Source organism: Lissotriton vulgaris, chromosome 2_1 (genome assembly GCF_964263255.1).
Source record: "Lissotriton vulgaris chromosome 2_1, aLisVul1.2, whole genome shotgun sequence".
Classification (NCBI taxonomy): Eukaryota; Metazoa; Chordata; class Amphibia; order Caudata; family Salamandridae; genus Lissotriton; species Lissotriton vulgaris.
In genome coordinates, this window is record NC_141687.1 from 1433003361 (window position 1) to 1433017522 (window position 14162).

Here is a 14162-nt window from a genome sequence, read left to right on the forward strand (position 1 = left end):
TATCTCCTTAGGCCATGTCTGATCGAGAACATTCTCATCCTGTCTCGGCTCAGAGGCTCACTCTTGGTGTGGATCAGAGCCCGAGGGATGTGGTGCACCTTGGCATTGAGGGGGAGGTTTATGTATTATCTTCTTTAAATGGAGTGGCCCAACTTTACACTCTGCCCTTGGTATATTCTTCATTCTAGGCCCTGACCCTGGCAGCGGAGCCAGGTGGTTAGTATCTTGGACCTGCACATCTGACTCCTCTACCCCACTGTACTCATCTGAGGCAATGTAGTGAGGGCCGACGAAGACATATCCCTGTCCAGCTGCAACAGTTGTCCACATTACCCTCGCTGGTGGGCCTCTTCTGGGGTGAACATAGCTTCCATTGCCATCTCCATGTTATGAGCCAGTCTACGATCCAGGATGCTTCTCATTATCTTTTGTTTTTGAGTAAGTTGCACTCAGCGCATTCCAGTTCTTTGTGCTCCAGCGACAGGCACAGGTTGCACGTCATGGGTCATGAAGTAGGCGTGTTGCGCCCTACACTGTTACGTCATTGCAGGAGCCATGTGCATTTTTTTGTTGCCGATTTGTGATATGTTGTAGCCGTTAGGCACCCGTACGTAGCCAAGAACTTCAGAGATTCGACGCAGTCCATCCAAGCCAGACAGCAGAAAAAAGGAATCTAACACAGGAGCCAATGAGCATGCGTATTGTCCTCAAGGAGGAGGAGATCGGATGCACAACGTAAACCATAAAATAATTCAGAGAAAAATTGCAGACTCCGGGCCCACACTTAATGGCAGGGGTATGCATAGCATGTGTATCTGCAGACAACATATGTCTCGAATATAGTGTTACTGAAGGTAATTAACTTTTTCTTCTGATGTGGGTTACAGAAGATTAATCTCCTGAATTGATAGCAAAGAAGTACCTTCCAAGGCGATGGGTCTGTGAAATGGCTTAGATTAAAGCCCTGCTGGACCGAGTTAGCAAAATGCACATTTCAAGGGGTCTGGCTGTCGAATTAGCTGTGTTTTATGAACGTGTGCACTGATGGTCATGTAGTTGCCTGAAAGAAATCCAGGACAGGCACTCTGTGTGCCAAGGCAGAGGTAGAAACCTTGGCTCCCATGGAGTAAGCCCTTAGATCTTTCCGGAGGCTGCTTCTTATCCAATGTGTAGCAGATTTTAATACAGAGGACTACTCAAGAAGAGATGATCCATTTCAGCACCGCTGTATCTTCTTCATCCCAAAGAGCTTCACAACAAGCAAACTGTCAACCCAACGTTTCTTGGTGCTATCAATGTAAAAGCTGAGTGCCCTCCTGGCGTCCAAATGATTGAGTCTTTCTTTTTAGAGGGATGAGTTGGAGCAATAAAGGTCAGAAGGGCAAAGGCTTGTCAAACATGAAAAGAAATCGGCATGTTTGGGGAATACGCAGCTGAGTACTTAAGATCAGTTTGTCTGGAAAAAAGGTGGGGTATAGGGAGGCTGGACTAAAAGGGTCCTGAAGTTCACTCACCCAGTTGCAGATGTTATTCCAAGTCAGGAAGAATGTTTTTAAGGCTAGTAGACATAATAGACAACTGTGCATTGGCTTAAAAGGAGAACACATAAAAAAAGTGAGAAATAGATTTAAGTGCCACTATTGCATCGCAAAGGGCTTAGACTGAAGCACATGCTCTAAACCTTTTAGGAAAATCATCATAACAGATGATTTGAACAATGACAATTGGTCTGGTGAACATAAAAAGGCCAAAAGGGTTGTCAAGTGAACCCATAACTGTGCCCAGAGCAAGACCATGCTGGACCAAAAAGAAATCAAACAACAACATATCCAACTGTTTTTACTGCAGCGGGTCAAACTAGCAGGTACTACAATAAATCACAACCTTACCCAGGGAGCTGCACACACATTTTGCGTAAGTGTATCTAGATGCCAAAATGAGATGTTCAACCTTAGGAGGAAAATTGAAGGGGGATAAACAGTTGCTGCTCGATTTCCACATGGAGGTGAAAGTTGTGCAGGCTTGGGTGCAAGACCATCCTCTGGTGCAGCGACAGTTGGTTCTCATTAAGTGGTAGCCTGATCAGAGGATGAATACTCAAGCTAGGAAATTCTGATTTCCACAATCTCCTGGCTCACTCCAGAGCCACTTTGATAACCTGGACCAAATATTCTTAATCTTCTTTAGAACTCTGGACTGGAGAGGTACCATCAGGAAGGCATACAGAAGTGCTGTGCTACATTCGAGGAAAAGTTAGTCTTCAAGTGAAAGCATTCTTGTGAACTCCAGCGCGCCACAGTGCTGACATTACTCATTATCATCAGTGGTGAAGACGAAGAGGTAGGGTTCTCTCCACTGTCTGATGATGCCCTGTGCCACCCCACACGGTCAGCTAAGCCCTGCTGGCTCAGTTTGTCCGCCCTGGCATTAAAGTAACCGGCCAAGTGGCATACCAGCAGGAAAATCCCTGGCTACTCAGCCAGCTCCTGAGGATCAGTGCCTCCTGGCAAAGTATTGAGGATCACACCTATTGTTGCAGTACCACATGGTGGTGGTGTTGCTGTCCCTACTTTTAAAGGCAGCCCCCTCTCTATGGCTCCTTTAGCATTGGATCCTGCAGTTCATGCCATAAAATGGACATATGGCCATCCAAGAAGTGGTCCAATGTAGGGTCAGGAGTGGCAGGTTGAAAAGGACAGGCAGGACATAGCCTTGTTGGAAAATTTAAAGGACATATCTGTTGGATCTGCTTCTAGGGGTAGGAGGCTGATCCTTCCTCCTAAATGTATAGGTTTTGAGGTTCAGGCTAGAGTGGTTGAGGAATGAGATGAAAGATGCCCCCGATGAGTAGGTCGTTGTCTATTGGGTCCATGGCTCAAACCTTGGAAGGGCTAGGAGGATTGTTGTGTAGGCAGTGAAACCTAATTCTTAATATAACAAGCCTCTGGCAGGTCCTAAAAAAGGCACAATTGCTAGACTGGAGCTGAATGGCCCAATGTGCATGCCATGGACTGGCTCTCCTTAATATGCTCAAGGGCAAAGTTCACCTTTTCACCTAACAGGCAGGAGCCATCAAACAGCATGTCTGTTACCGGCGCCTGAACATCCCTCTGGGAAGCCAGTGGAGGTCATCAATATGTGGGGTCAAGCACCACAGGTTCTCACAGCCCTACCCAGTCACAGCTCTACCCAATCAACCAGAGGTGTCCAGGCTTGAGAGAATGACTAATTTGTCTGCATCCCAATCATCTTGAATGGATTAGGTAGGTAAGGAACCCCTTAAGTCATCTGAGACAGCAGGTAAGATCTCACCCACCATGTCCCAGAGTGAATGGGTGTAACGACCAACCAGACAGCTTGCGTTAACAAACCTCAAGACAAGACTGGCTTGGAGAACATGCACTTAACAAGTGCATCCAAACTGTTTTGATCACTGCCATGGGGAATGGAAGGGAAGGCATTAGGGGGCACTCCAGTGGTGAGAGCATGTGCCACTTGACTTTCAGGGGTTGGATGCGGTGTTAAGAAATCCAGGTCACCTTGAGCAGGTCTATGGTGACAGGAGACTTTTAGGTTGACTGGGGAACTGAAGCAGTGTTAGTGAGGGCTTCATTGAAGGGCAAAAGTGTTTTGGTTGTTGCCTGTCCAGGCTGCAGGATGTCTGTTAACATTCATCTTTACCTCCATAGTGGGGAAGTAGAGGTCAAGGACCTCAGCAGTCCTCCTAATCACAGTGGCAAAAGAAGTACTCTCTTTGCCAGCCCGAGGGGCAAGGGGGATCTTGGGAGAATCTTATCAGTTGACCAAGCCACTGTACCAGTATTTTTTATCGTAGGGTGGGGCAAAAAAAATTACTTTCCCTACCATTGTCACCTCTACGGACAGCAGTCTCCGATCACAGTGGGAGCCAAAACAGAGTAATGTCTGTGCAGCTACATGAAAGTTTGTCCAAGTCTGATGGATTTAGTATAGGAATGGAACAGCAAGATCTGCACGTGGCTTTGGTCGAGACGAAGGAGTCAGACAAGACTATGAACTGCAAATCCTTCTTCGGTATCTGTGAGGTCAGTGCTAGCGTTGATTTCGGTGCCCATACGGATCCCGAAGAGTGTTCAAGGGGCCAATACTGTGCACCAGATCATGGTAACCAGCCAGGGAGTATCTAGATATCCTTGAGAACTAAAGGTGTACCATAGGGTGCTGGATGCGTGCCAAAGATGCACAGCATGGTCTCTTTAAAGGCTTCAATGTACTAGAAAACGAAGGGTGCATCAGCATGAAGGACAGAATCAGTTCCTCAGTGAAACTGGAGCAAGACATGAACCACGATGATGAAGTTTTGCTTTCTCTGGAGAAAGGCAGTGATGGGAAGGGGCCAAGCCTCGATTGGACCTACCCAAAGACTTAAGACTACGAGAAAGATCTGATTCTGAAATTATTTTGGAAACATGTCTGCGCTCTCTACTTTGGCTTGAAGTGGGACTGGTGCAGAGCCTGCCAATGCTTCCCCAAGTAGAGCTTCACTTTATGACCTTCAACAGCCTTTGGATTAATTTGACTGCAGTTGTCGCAGGCCTTGAATTCATACAAAGAACCCAAGCACTAGAGGCACACTTCCAGGGGGCTCTGTCACAGACATCTGCTTGCGAAAATTGACAATCTCTGCACGTTATAAGCCCGGTCATGTTAGGGGGTGACATGTCCTTTACAAAATGGACAATTTGAAGAGATCTTCACAGACTGATGAAAGAACAAGTGGAGCACCAGATCCGCATCTATAGGTGCAGAAAATAAGGGACTGTCGCCAGAGCACCTGGGTGGCAACTTACATGCAGCTCCGTTCGTCACTTGCAGAGCGGAACAGCGCCAATGTGGAGTCTCACAATGCCACTTTCCAGAATGCAGAAGAACTGCTTTTGAGTTTTCAGGATCTGGTTTGATGCCTGGGGAAATTCAAAGGGTGAGGTATCTGTGGTTAGAAGTATCCATCAGAACTTGGATTTCAAGTAACTTTCTCTTCTGTGTCATAAGATCTTAACTGATAAGCAAGTTACTTACCTTCAGTAATGCCCTTTCTGGTTAATAATGTAACTGCAGACTGCTCATCTTTAGAATATCCCCAGGCAGCATCTGATGTTTTTGATCTAATTTCGTAAGAACCGGCAACTGTGTGCCAAGTGACGTTTCCCTCAGACTACAAAGCAGCCTTAGACTGCCTTTGGAAGTGATGGTGTAAAACCAACATTTAACGCCAACCGTGGACATTGATTTCAGGTGAACTATTCCCCCACATTAAACATGGACCAACTGTGACTGGTTGGCGAGGACAGTGTCGCATCTAACATGGGACCATTTTGACAGTAAAAGGAGTCCATTCCACAGAAAGGGGAGGTGCAACTGAGGTGTCGAATTAGCAGTTAGAATATCCTCCAAAAGAAAATTTTACTTCCCTTCAGTAATGATCTTTCTTCGTGGATACTCCATCTACCTGCAGATTGCTCTCAGTAAAGCAACTGCATGGGTATCCTGGGAGTGAAAGGCCAGTTGGGGGACTATAACTCACTGCATCCCCGAGAGTTTTGATGTCAGCCTTCATGGAGATGGACTGTATGCCAGAGTCATCCGTATCTGGCATGGGAATCCTCAAGTGGGTTAGAGTTGCCAAAGAAATAGCACCCCTCTTTCATGAGATGTTGTGCCTCTTTTTTGGACTTAAGAGCAGAAGAAGGAAATTTCCTCATATATTATGGGTCTAAGACAAAAATTTGTTCTGGTGGCATTGACTGTGGTGTCAGTGTTCACGTTTATGACGTTGGTAGAGGTACAGAGGGATGACCTGGTGCTGAGGGTGAAGAACTTGCTGGTATATTGAGGAAGGAGAAGGCAGCATCAGTAGTGGCACTGCGCCAGAGGTGGAAACCAGCATCAGAGCGAAGGTAAGGTAGGCACAGTAAAGAATCGAGAGAAAGGAGACAGGGTAAAGGCCGGAGTCATTGCACTGAAGGTGTAATTCATATGATACAGGGACTAGCTAAATATGTTGAACATGGCACTCAAAAATAAGTTCCAGGGGCTGGAGCCTGGATAACGGTATCACAGATGTCAGCGGCTCAGTGATCGTGCAAGTCCAAAGTAGTCTTGGGTGGCGAATTCTCTGGAGAAAGCAAAGCAAGCTGTAGTTCCGATGAGGACCCCTGAGGAACAGGGAACTTTCTGGGCGATATATGATCCTAGGAGCAACGTTGCTCTGAGTTGTCATGTTTTCAACAGGATGACTTAGACAACAGCAGCAACTTTTACTTGACTAGATTATCATTTTGAGGCCGAGACAGTTTGGCTTCCTGATCTTTTATGGCCAGGGGATGCATGCTTCCGCAGGACTCACAAAAATTGACTTTGTGATGGTACCCGACGCACCAGGAGAAGATGTCATGCGGGTCTGTGATGGACATCTGTCCTTCATAGTCACTACAGGGTTTAAAGCCTGAACATTTGGGAAGGGACATCCATGTAACACGCCTCAGAATTACAAAGAGCCAAAAAACGTAATGCAGAGATTACTGGAGAAGAGCAAAGCTCTAGATTCACAGCAATGGTGCAGAAAAGAGGGGTTTGACATCAGGGTGGTGTTGAAAAAGCTTTATGGTTCCAGTTACATTAGGATTGTATAGTTTCCAACGCTGAAGCAGGGCCAGCACCCTCCGTCTTCCTTGGAGAGCTATTAAAAGTTTCCCGATTCAGTCTGATGATTGGGATATTCAAAAGGAGAGGATTCTGCAGGTAGAAATATACCTCAGAAACATTATTATTAAAGGTAAGCAACTTGTTCTTCTGATGGATATTCTTAACTGAAGATTCCTCAGCTTTAAAATAGGTGCCCAAGTAGTGCTTTTCAAAAGGTGGAGGTCTAAGAAGTGGACTCACATCAAAAGGTCATGTGGAACCAAGTGTGCAAAAAAGCCCGCTCTGTGGAAAGGACTATTGAGGCAGTAGTGATTGGTGAACATATGCATGGATGCACACTTAACAGAATCATGGAGGTCCAGTACTGTGAGACACCCATCACCAACACCACTGAAGTATAGAGTTTAGCAAACTGATGGATGAAGCAGTGTGAGAGATAGATGCACATCAGCGGTGCAAGTCCATTTACTGAGTTGATCGTTTATACTTTTTTCCCTCTGATTTCCAATTGCTGGCTGTGGCAGGAAATCATGCCCTCAGATGTTATGGCACTTATTAGTCCAAAAAGTACAAGATCGCTTAGAGAAATAACATTCTAGTCAGTAAACACTTAAAACATTAAAGGATATGAGTGACATTTTTTAGGAGTGAAAATATTTTTTTTCTGAAAAATGAATTGTTTAGCCCCTTCCCTCCCTGTACCCTAGAAGTGTTCAGGGGACCTCACAGCAAGAAATGGAAAAAGAAAAAATGTATTCTCCAGCAACTGCAGTACATGTCATAATGGGATAGGATTTTTCAAAAGGACAGTCTACTATTTTCTCCCTTGTTAGAAAGCTGTAGCCTATCACTAGTCCATAACAAATTTCAAATGTTTTCCACTCCATTCATTAAAAACTATCCAAAAAGGCTCCCTTTAGAATATTGAAATCACTCAAAGACACAATTTAAGCATTCCTCAAATGTAAGACTTCTATGATGTGGTAGAAGAGGATCGTTTTAAGTCAAAAGGCAATTAGCAAAGAAAATGCTGATCCTATGAAATGAATTCAGTCTGCCTAATGGAAATAAGGAAATAATAGTATCTCAATGTTTATACTAGCATGGAGCCGGAGGTGTGACTAACTCTCCATGATTTATTTATGTTTAAAAATGATACTAGAAGTGTTAAAGCTTCCACACATATAGTTGCCAATTAGGTCAACTACTTCCTAGGAAACCCTTGTTTTTACTTCCTCAATGCAGTCCTATCCCTAGTCAGCCCTTGGACAGGACAAAATCACAAATGTGATCAAACTTTAGTCAGAGTATTAAAGCTGATTGTCAAGGGAAAACTACAGGAAGGGAATAATCAATGAAATAAATGACACTTGAGCACATGACCGAAACACTCACTGGGCAATTTTCTATATTAAGCTCCAGCAATGTGCCATCTTGCTCCACAAAGCTGTTCACTGTATAGACTAACTCAGAAGGAACATGTGCAGACTACCACGCCGGATTGAAAAAAAAAGCTAAGGCAACTCCTTACTGCATGTTTCTGCCAACAATCTCTTAATACAGGTCTCTTTTTCTTATGCACAACAACTTCTTGCATGTCTTCTAGCGATGGATGCTGACCAACTTCCTCTTCAAACGGAAGCATGTACTCATCCACAGGACCTAGATTTAATAATAACATTAATTAGCATGACAAGATTTAAAACTGACATTCTTTATACATACTACTGCTAGTATTCATCAATGTTTCAGTTTTAAAGATTTGGACAGGTTCCTAAAAACATTACAATATACATGTAAAATACTATACCAGGAGAAATATGCTAAAATAAGCATAAAAATAGTGTATGAAAAAAAGGAGCTAGCAAATAGGTCTAACTTACCCTGAAAGTGTCCCTTCAGGCACAGGTGAGTTTAGGCACTCACCTCTTCAAACACATAGTGTCACTCATTTTCCTTCTAAAAGTGGTGGCCACCATTGAAGTCAAAACAATTATACTTAAGAGATAATATCTTTCATAAATGGCTGCCTGACTGAGAAGCCGTGACTGTGCAGGATACTGTTCGGAACAGATGAAATGAGTGGCAAAGGAACATCTCAGTAGCAGACAATGGGAAGACAAAACAAGCAATTGCAATGCAACAGGTCTTCCATTTGCAAGAATTTAAGTTACTGCCATTGTACAATGCCTTTCATTTATAAGTTTTGATCATTAACACAAATTAAAGACATTGTCATTTACAATGCCAATAGCTCAAATGTTATGTTATGTTATGTTAAAGGGGGTACTTTTATAGCGCACGGCTACTCCGAAGAGTGTCCCGGTGCTGAAAAACCTCACGGACCCAGAGTAGAACGAGAGGGAGAGCATAACTCAGAATAGAATGAATTATTGCGTCAAACTTATAAATGAGCAACTTCTATCATTTAAAGTAAGCGACCGCCATGGTCTCGGGCTGCTTAAGCGGGGAATGGGTGTCTGGCGTGCTGAATGTTGCAAGAAAGCAAGTAGTGCCTGTAGTAGGAGAAACTCATTAAAGAAAATAGAGCTTACAGACTTAAGACACAGCTTGTAACAGAAGTAAAAGGGCCAGTACTCATGGGAGGTTACAAATGAAGACAAGGCAGTACTAAGGAGGGACTAACAAGGCTATGAACGAATCAGTAGCCAGCATTCACGAAAGACCTTGACACAAGCCAATGGCAAATATGGGCTTGGCTTTAAGTCTCTACTGCATGCCTTGGAGAGCAGCACATGTGATGCTCAAGCTCGACCTACAAAAGCTAGAGGGAACGAAAGCCTACTAGAGGAGAACTTTAAAAACTAAAGTACTGGCCCAGCTACTAAGGCACTGAAGTTCACTCATTTTAAGGTGGCTGATCACCTGTGATCAGCAAATGAGTCACTCCAAAGTGGTAAATGGCCAGATTGAGAGAACTCATTGCCCCATTCTGCATGCACACTAGCATAAGCAGAAATGGGGATTGCTAATGTTATATGTACTTGGTATCGAGCATGACTCACTCCCGAAGGAGAATCTAGACGCTGAGCGGGCAGCTAAGAACGGTCTAGAAACACCATGTTTTGAGCATCTTCCTGAAATTCATCAAATTGAGGCAGGTGCAAATATGGAGAGGAAGGCTGTTTAAATGATGAGGAGCCAGATGTACGAGTTACTTACCTCGGGTAACGATGTATCTGGTAGAGAAGATTCTAGCCGCAGATTCCTTCACGTAGAATTATCCCTAGGCGTGAGACTGGATCCGGGAAATTTTCTGCCACAGCATCCCAGCGCGCCGGGGGGACGGCATCACGCGACTCCGCCCAGGCATAGTCTGCGTACGTAACGTCAGCGAGGTCACATAAGCCCCACCCCGGGGTCCCTACGTCAGTTTTCTTCGGAGAACTTTTCCGCCCCACAACGCGGAGCCATCAGACAAAACTGTGGGAGTATGGGAACAGTGTGTGAAAGAGCAGAACAATTGGAAAAAAGGAATGGTGACGAACAGCACCATAAGGAGCTGTGTCAACACTGCAGCACCCAAAGGCAGCCCTGAGCAGCCACCCTGTCAGTACATAGACAGGCCCCCCTGGACACAAGGAACACATGTAAAAATGCCATGACAACATGTAGCAGGAAAACGACCCCAACCAGGAACAATGTAGGGGAAACAATCCAAGACAAACAAGGAACGGAAAACCTCAAAGACAATCCCATCACAGTGTGTGACAACCCCTCAAGGAACAAAGGGCAGAGGCACAGCTAGATGACCCAAACCTAGAGGATAGCAGAGGGGCCAGAACCCATAGTAATAAAGGTGAGAGGAAGGGAGGGAAGAGACTGAAGGGAAGCCCCAATCGTCGAGCAACCAGAGCAGAAAGACACAGAAGTACCTATAAACCCATCCACCAATTGTGCCAAAAGAGGAGGAAAGGAACAAAGTACAGGACAAATCATCCCGTCAAAAATAGCAAATGAGCAAAAGAATGCACTCACAGAAGACATAGCCACCCACAGGGAGGAGATTGCAGGAGACCAAGCCAAAGGTCCTCGCAGAACGGGGAGGAAGGGCGGGCAATGAAAAAATCGGCGGCTAGAATCGTCTCTACTAGATGGAATATGCTACTTACCAGTATGCATCTGTTCTTGGCATGTAGGGCTGCTGACATTCATATCTGTGCATAGATCGCCGCCTAGTGTTGGGTCCGGATGATTGCACATTGTTGTCCTGGAAGAGTTCTTGAAGTATCACGAGATAGGTGGCTCCTCCCCCGGACTACAGTGCGCATGAGCATCCTCTCCATCCTCAGATTGTTTTTCGCCATTGTGGCAAGGATGGAGTATGATACAGTAAGTGATGTCCATGCTAGAGATTAATTCTGAGTGCTACAGCTGCGACAGGCACCGGGGAGGAGGGAGGGCGATATGAATGTCAGCAGCTCTACATGCCAAGAACAGATGCATACTGGTAAGTAGCATATTCCGTTCGAGGCATGTGGGCTGCTGAATTCATATCTGTGCATAGAATGTATAGCAGTCTCCCCCTTAGCGGTGGTTGCCCGTGCCAGCTGCAGCAGTCTGAAAAAGAGCCTTGAGTACAGCCTGTCCTACAGCTGCTTGCTCTTTGGAGTGTACATCTACGCACTAGTGTTTGGTAAATGTATGTATGGTAGTCCATGTGGCTGCTCTACATATGTCTTCTAAAGGAATGTTTCCCAGGAAAGCCATGGATGCCCCTAACTTGCGTGTTGAATGCGCTCTTGGGGGAACTGTTAATGTGCGTTTAGCTTTTTGATAACAAATTTGTATGCACTTAACAATCCATCTGGCTATACCTGATTTGGAAATGGGGTTGCCTTTGTGCTGTGGTGAAAAGGCAACAAACAGTTGCTTAGTTTTCCTGAAAAGTTTTGTCCTGTCTATATAGTACAGGAGAGCTCTTAACGTCTAGGGCATGGGTACTCACAAACTTTCTCTCAGGGGCCAAATATATAGTGTGGTTTGTGTCAGAGGGCCGCACCAGTGGGGGCGGAGTCAGTGGGGAAGGGGGCAGGACTAGAGCAACAAAAAAAACTGTGACCATGAGGTTGATCACAGGTCCCTGCAGCGGACGCCTTCGTCCACTGAGCCACCAGACCTGGCATACACACATCTCTCTCTCTTTCTTTCCCTCCCTCTCTCCCTCTGTCTCACTCCCTCTCCCACCTTCTGCCTCCCTCTGTCCGTCTCCCTCCCTCTGTCCGTCTCCCTCCCTCTGTCCGTCTCCCTCCCTCTGTCCGTCTCCCTCCCTTTCTCTGTCTCCCTCCCTTTCTCTGTCTCTCTCCCTTTCTCTGTCTCTCTCCCTTTCTCTGTCTCTTCCTTTCTCTGTCTGCCTCTCCCTTTCTCTGTCTCCCTCTGCCTTTCTCTGTCTCCCTCTGCCTTTCTCTGTCTCCCTCTGCCTTTCTCTGTCTCCCTCCCTCTCTCTCCCTCCCTCTGGGACACGCCGCCTCAAAACGCCTTCCCTGTCGTCCTCCGGTGCTCTATGTTGGTCCCAATGGTTGTGATGTCACTGAGCACCAGGCGGGGGTTGCGTGGCCCAGGGTCTCAGTTGAATGGGCTTGTGTCAACTGCGGACCCTGGTCTCGCCTGTTAGCTTGTTGGTGTAGTGGGGTTAGGTAGCAACCTCCTCCTCCTCACTCCTCAGGTTACTGGTGTGGCCCCCTCCCATGCTTCACAGGTACGAGTAATGATGAATCACTGCTGCACAGGAGGGCACGCCACTCAGATGCAGGGACATCCCCCGTATTTTATGCCTTCTTCTGTTTTACAACGAGGAGGGATCCCGCTGCGCTCGCACAGATCACACTGTGCCGTCCAGATCCCCGGAGTGCAGCCGCGAGCTGAGCTCTCGGCCAGGAACTGCTCCGGCACGACCCTCCTCCCCAGCGGGCCCGCACTATCCTCTGTGCTCACTGGTCTTGGCGGGGGGCACCCGTAGAGCTCCGTATTCTCCCCCAACCTTCGCTTCGTAGACAGCATCACGAAGCAGCATAGAGGACTGGGCCACCTCACCAGCCAGCATGCGTTTTGACACTTACCGGGCTATTGGATGCTGAAACTATGACATTTCAAAATTCAAAACCCTACCTCTGACATTCCCGTTTTGAAAAATGAGCATGCTTTTCTCAAAGTGACTTTAACCGGGACTGGCAACTTTAATACATTTATTTTTCATTATCTGTTTTTAAAATATGCATAACTATGTACTTTTCTTACTCAACACTTTTGGAATATAATTTCAGGAGCTAAGCATACCAGTGAGTCATACGATGTTTAGTTAAGAACTTGAGAATAAACACACATACATTTTAATTTCTTGTGATATGTGATTGTTTTGCAGCATGTATTTTCATTTGTATTTTCACATGAGGTAGAGTTGTTTTCGGCCACTCAGAATACCATAATTATGACTGTCCTGTAGGTGCTGATTACGTGACCTGGGTTCATAGACACTGGTCATTTCAATGGAAAAAGTTTACGGCTTTAAGGGAGCAGGGGGTCTGCACGGATCTGCATCGTACAGCCCCTTGACTTCTCAGGGCGATCTTCTCCCAAAGGACCCTTTCTACCAGCCGCACTAGCTGAGGCAGCTTCCGGGACACAGACAGCCGCACTCAAGCAATTAACAGGTCTTTAAAAGACCATTTGCATGTTAATGGGGCTTTGTTGCATTTTACCTCTTCTTAGGCCCCTGTAGCTCGACTCAATCACTGGAATCGCCCTGGCCCCGCAGCAGAGTCTCTCCGAGTCTCTGAGTTGCGCTGCTGAAACACTCAGTGTTTGCAGACACTCTAAACATTTTTTCAAAAAACACGGGTACAATGTCAGCAAGGTCCGCGGGTCGCAAAGGAAGGCTTGCCGGGACGCCAGCGGCCCGCGGGCCGTACTATGAGTACCCGAGGTCTAGGGTATGCAGAGCTCTTTCTGCCACTGAATCTGGATTTGGGAAAAACACTGGTAGTTCTATAGTTTGATTAATGTGAAACTGGGACACCACCTTTGGCATAAATGTAGGGTTTGTACGTAGCACTACCCTATTTGCATGCATTTGTATGAATGGCTCCTGAATAGTTAGGGCTTGCAGCTCACTAACTTTTCGAAGTGATGTAATCGCCAACAAAAAAGCCACTTTCCACGTTAGGAATTGTATCTCACACGAGTGTAGAGGTTTAAAAGGTGGTCCCATCAGTCTAGTTAGAACCACGTTCAGGTTCCAGACAGGGGAAGGTGGGTGTCTTGGAGGAATCACTCTATTGAGTCCCTCCATGAAAGCTTTAATAGCAGGTACTCTGAAGAGTGAAAGGTGCTGCCTGTTCTGAAGATAAGCTGCCACCGCAGCTAAATGTATACGTATGGAACTGAGGGCTAGATTGCATCTGTGTAAATGTAACAGGTAACATATGATGTTTTGAGTTGATGCATCTAGCGGATTTATG

General features: G+C 45.9%; 1 protein-coding gene across 2 annotated transcripts in view; it reads right to left on the minus strand.

Annotated features, from left to right (window-relative positions):
- ACVR2A (activin A receptor type 2A) overlaps positions 1-14162 on the minus strand; it is a 294834-nt gene that overhangs the window by 21570 nt on the left and 259102 nt on the right. For both annotated transcript variants that reach the window (XM_086957266.1, XM_086957265.1), the window contains one exon: positions 8216-8346. In XM_086957266.1, the coding sequence (XP_086813392.1) occupies positions 8216-8346 (131 nt within the window). The remainder of the gene's footprint in view (positions 1-8215; positions 8347-14162) is intronic.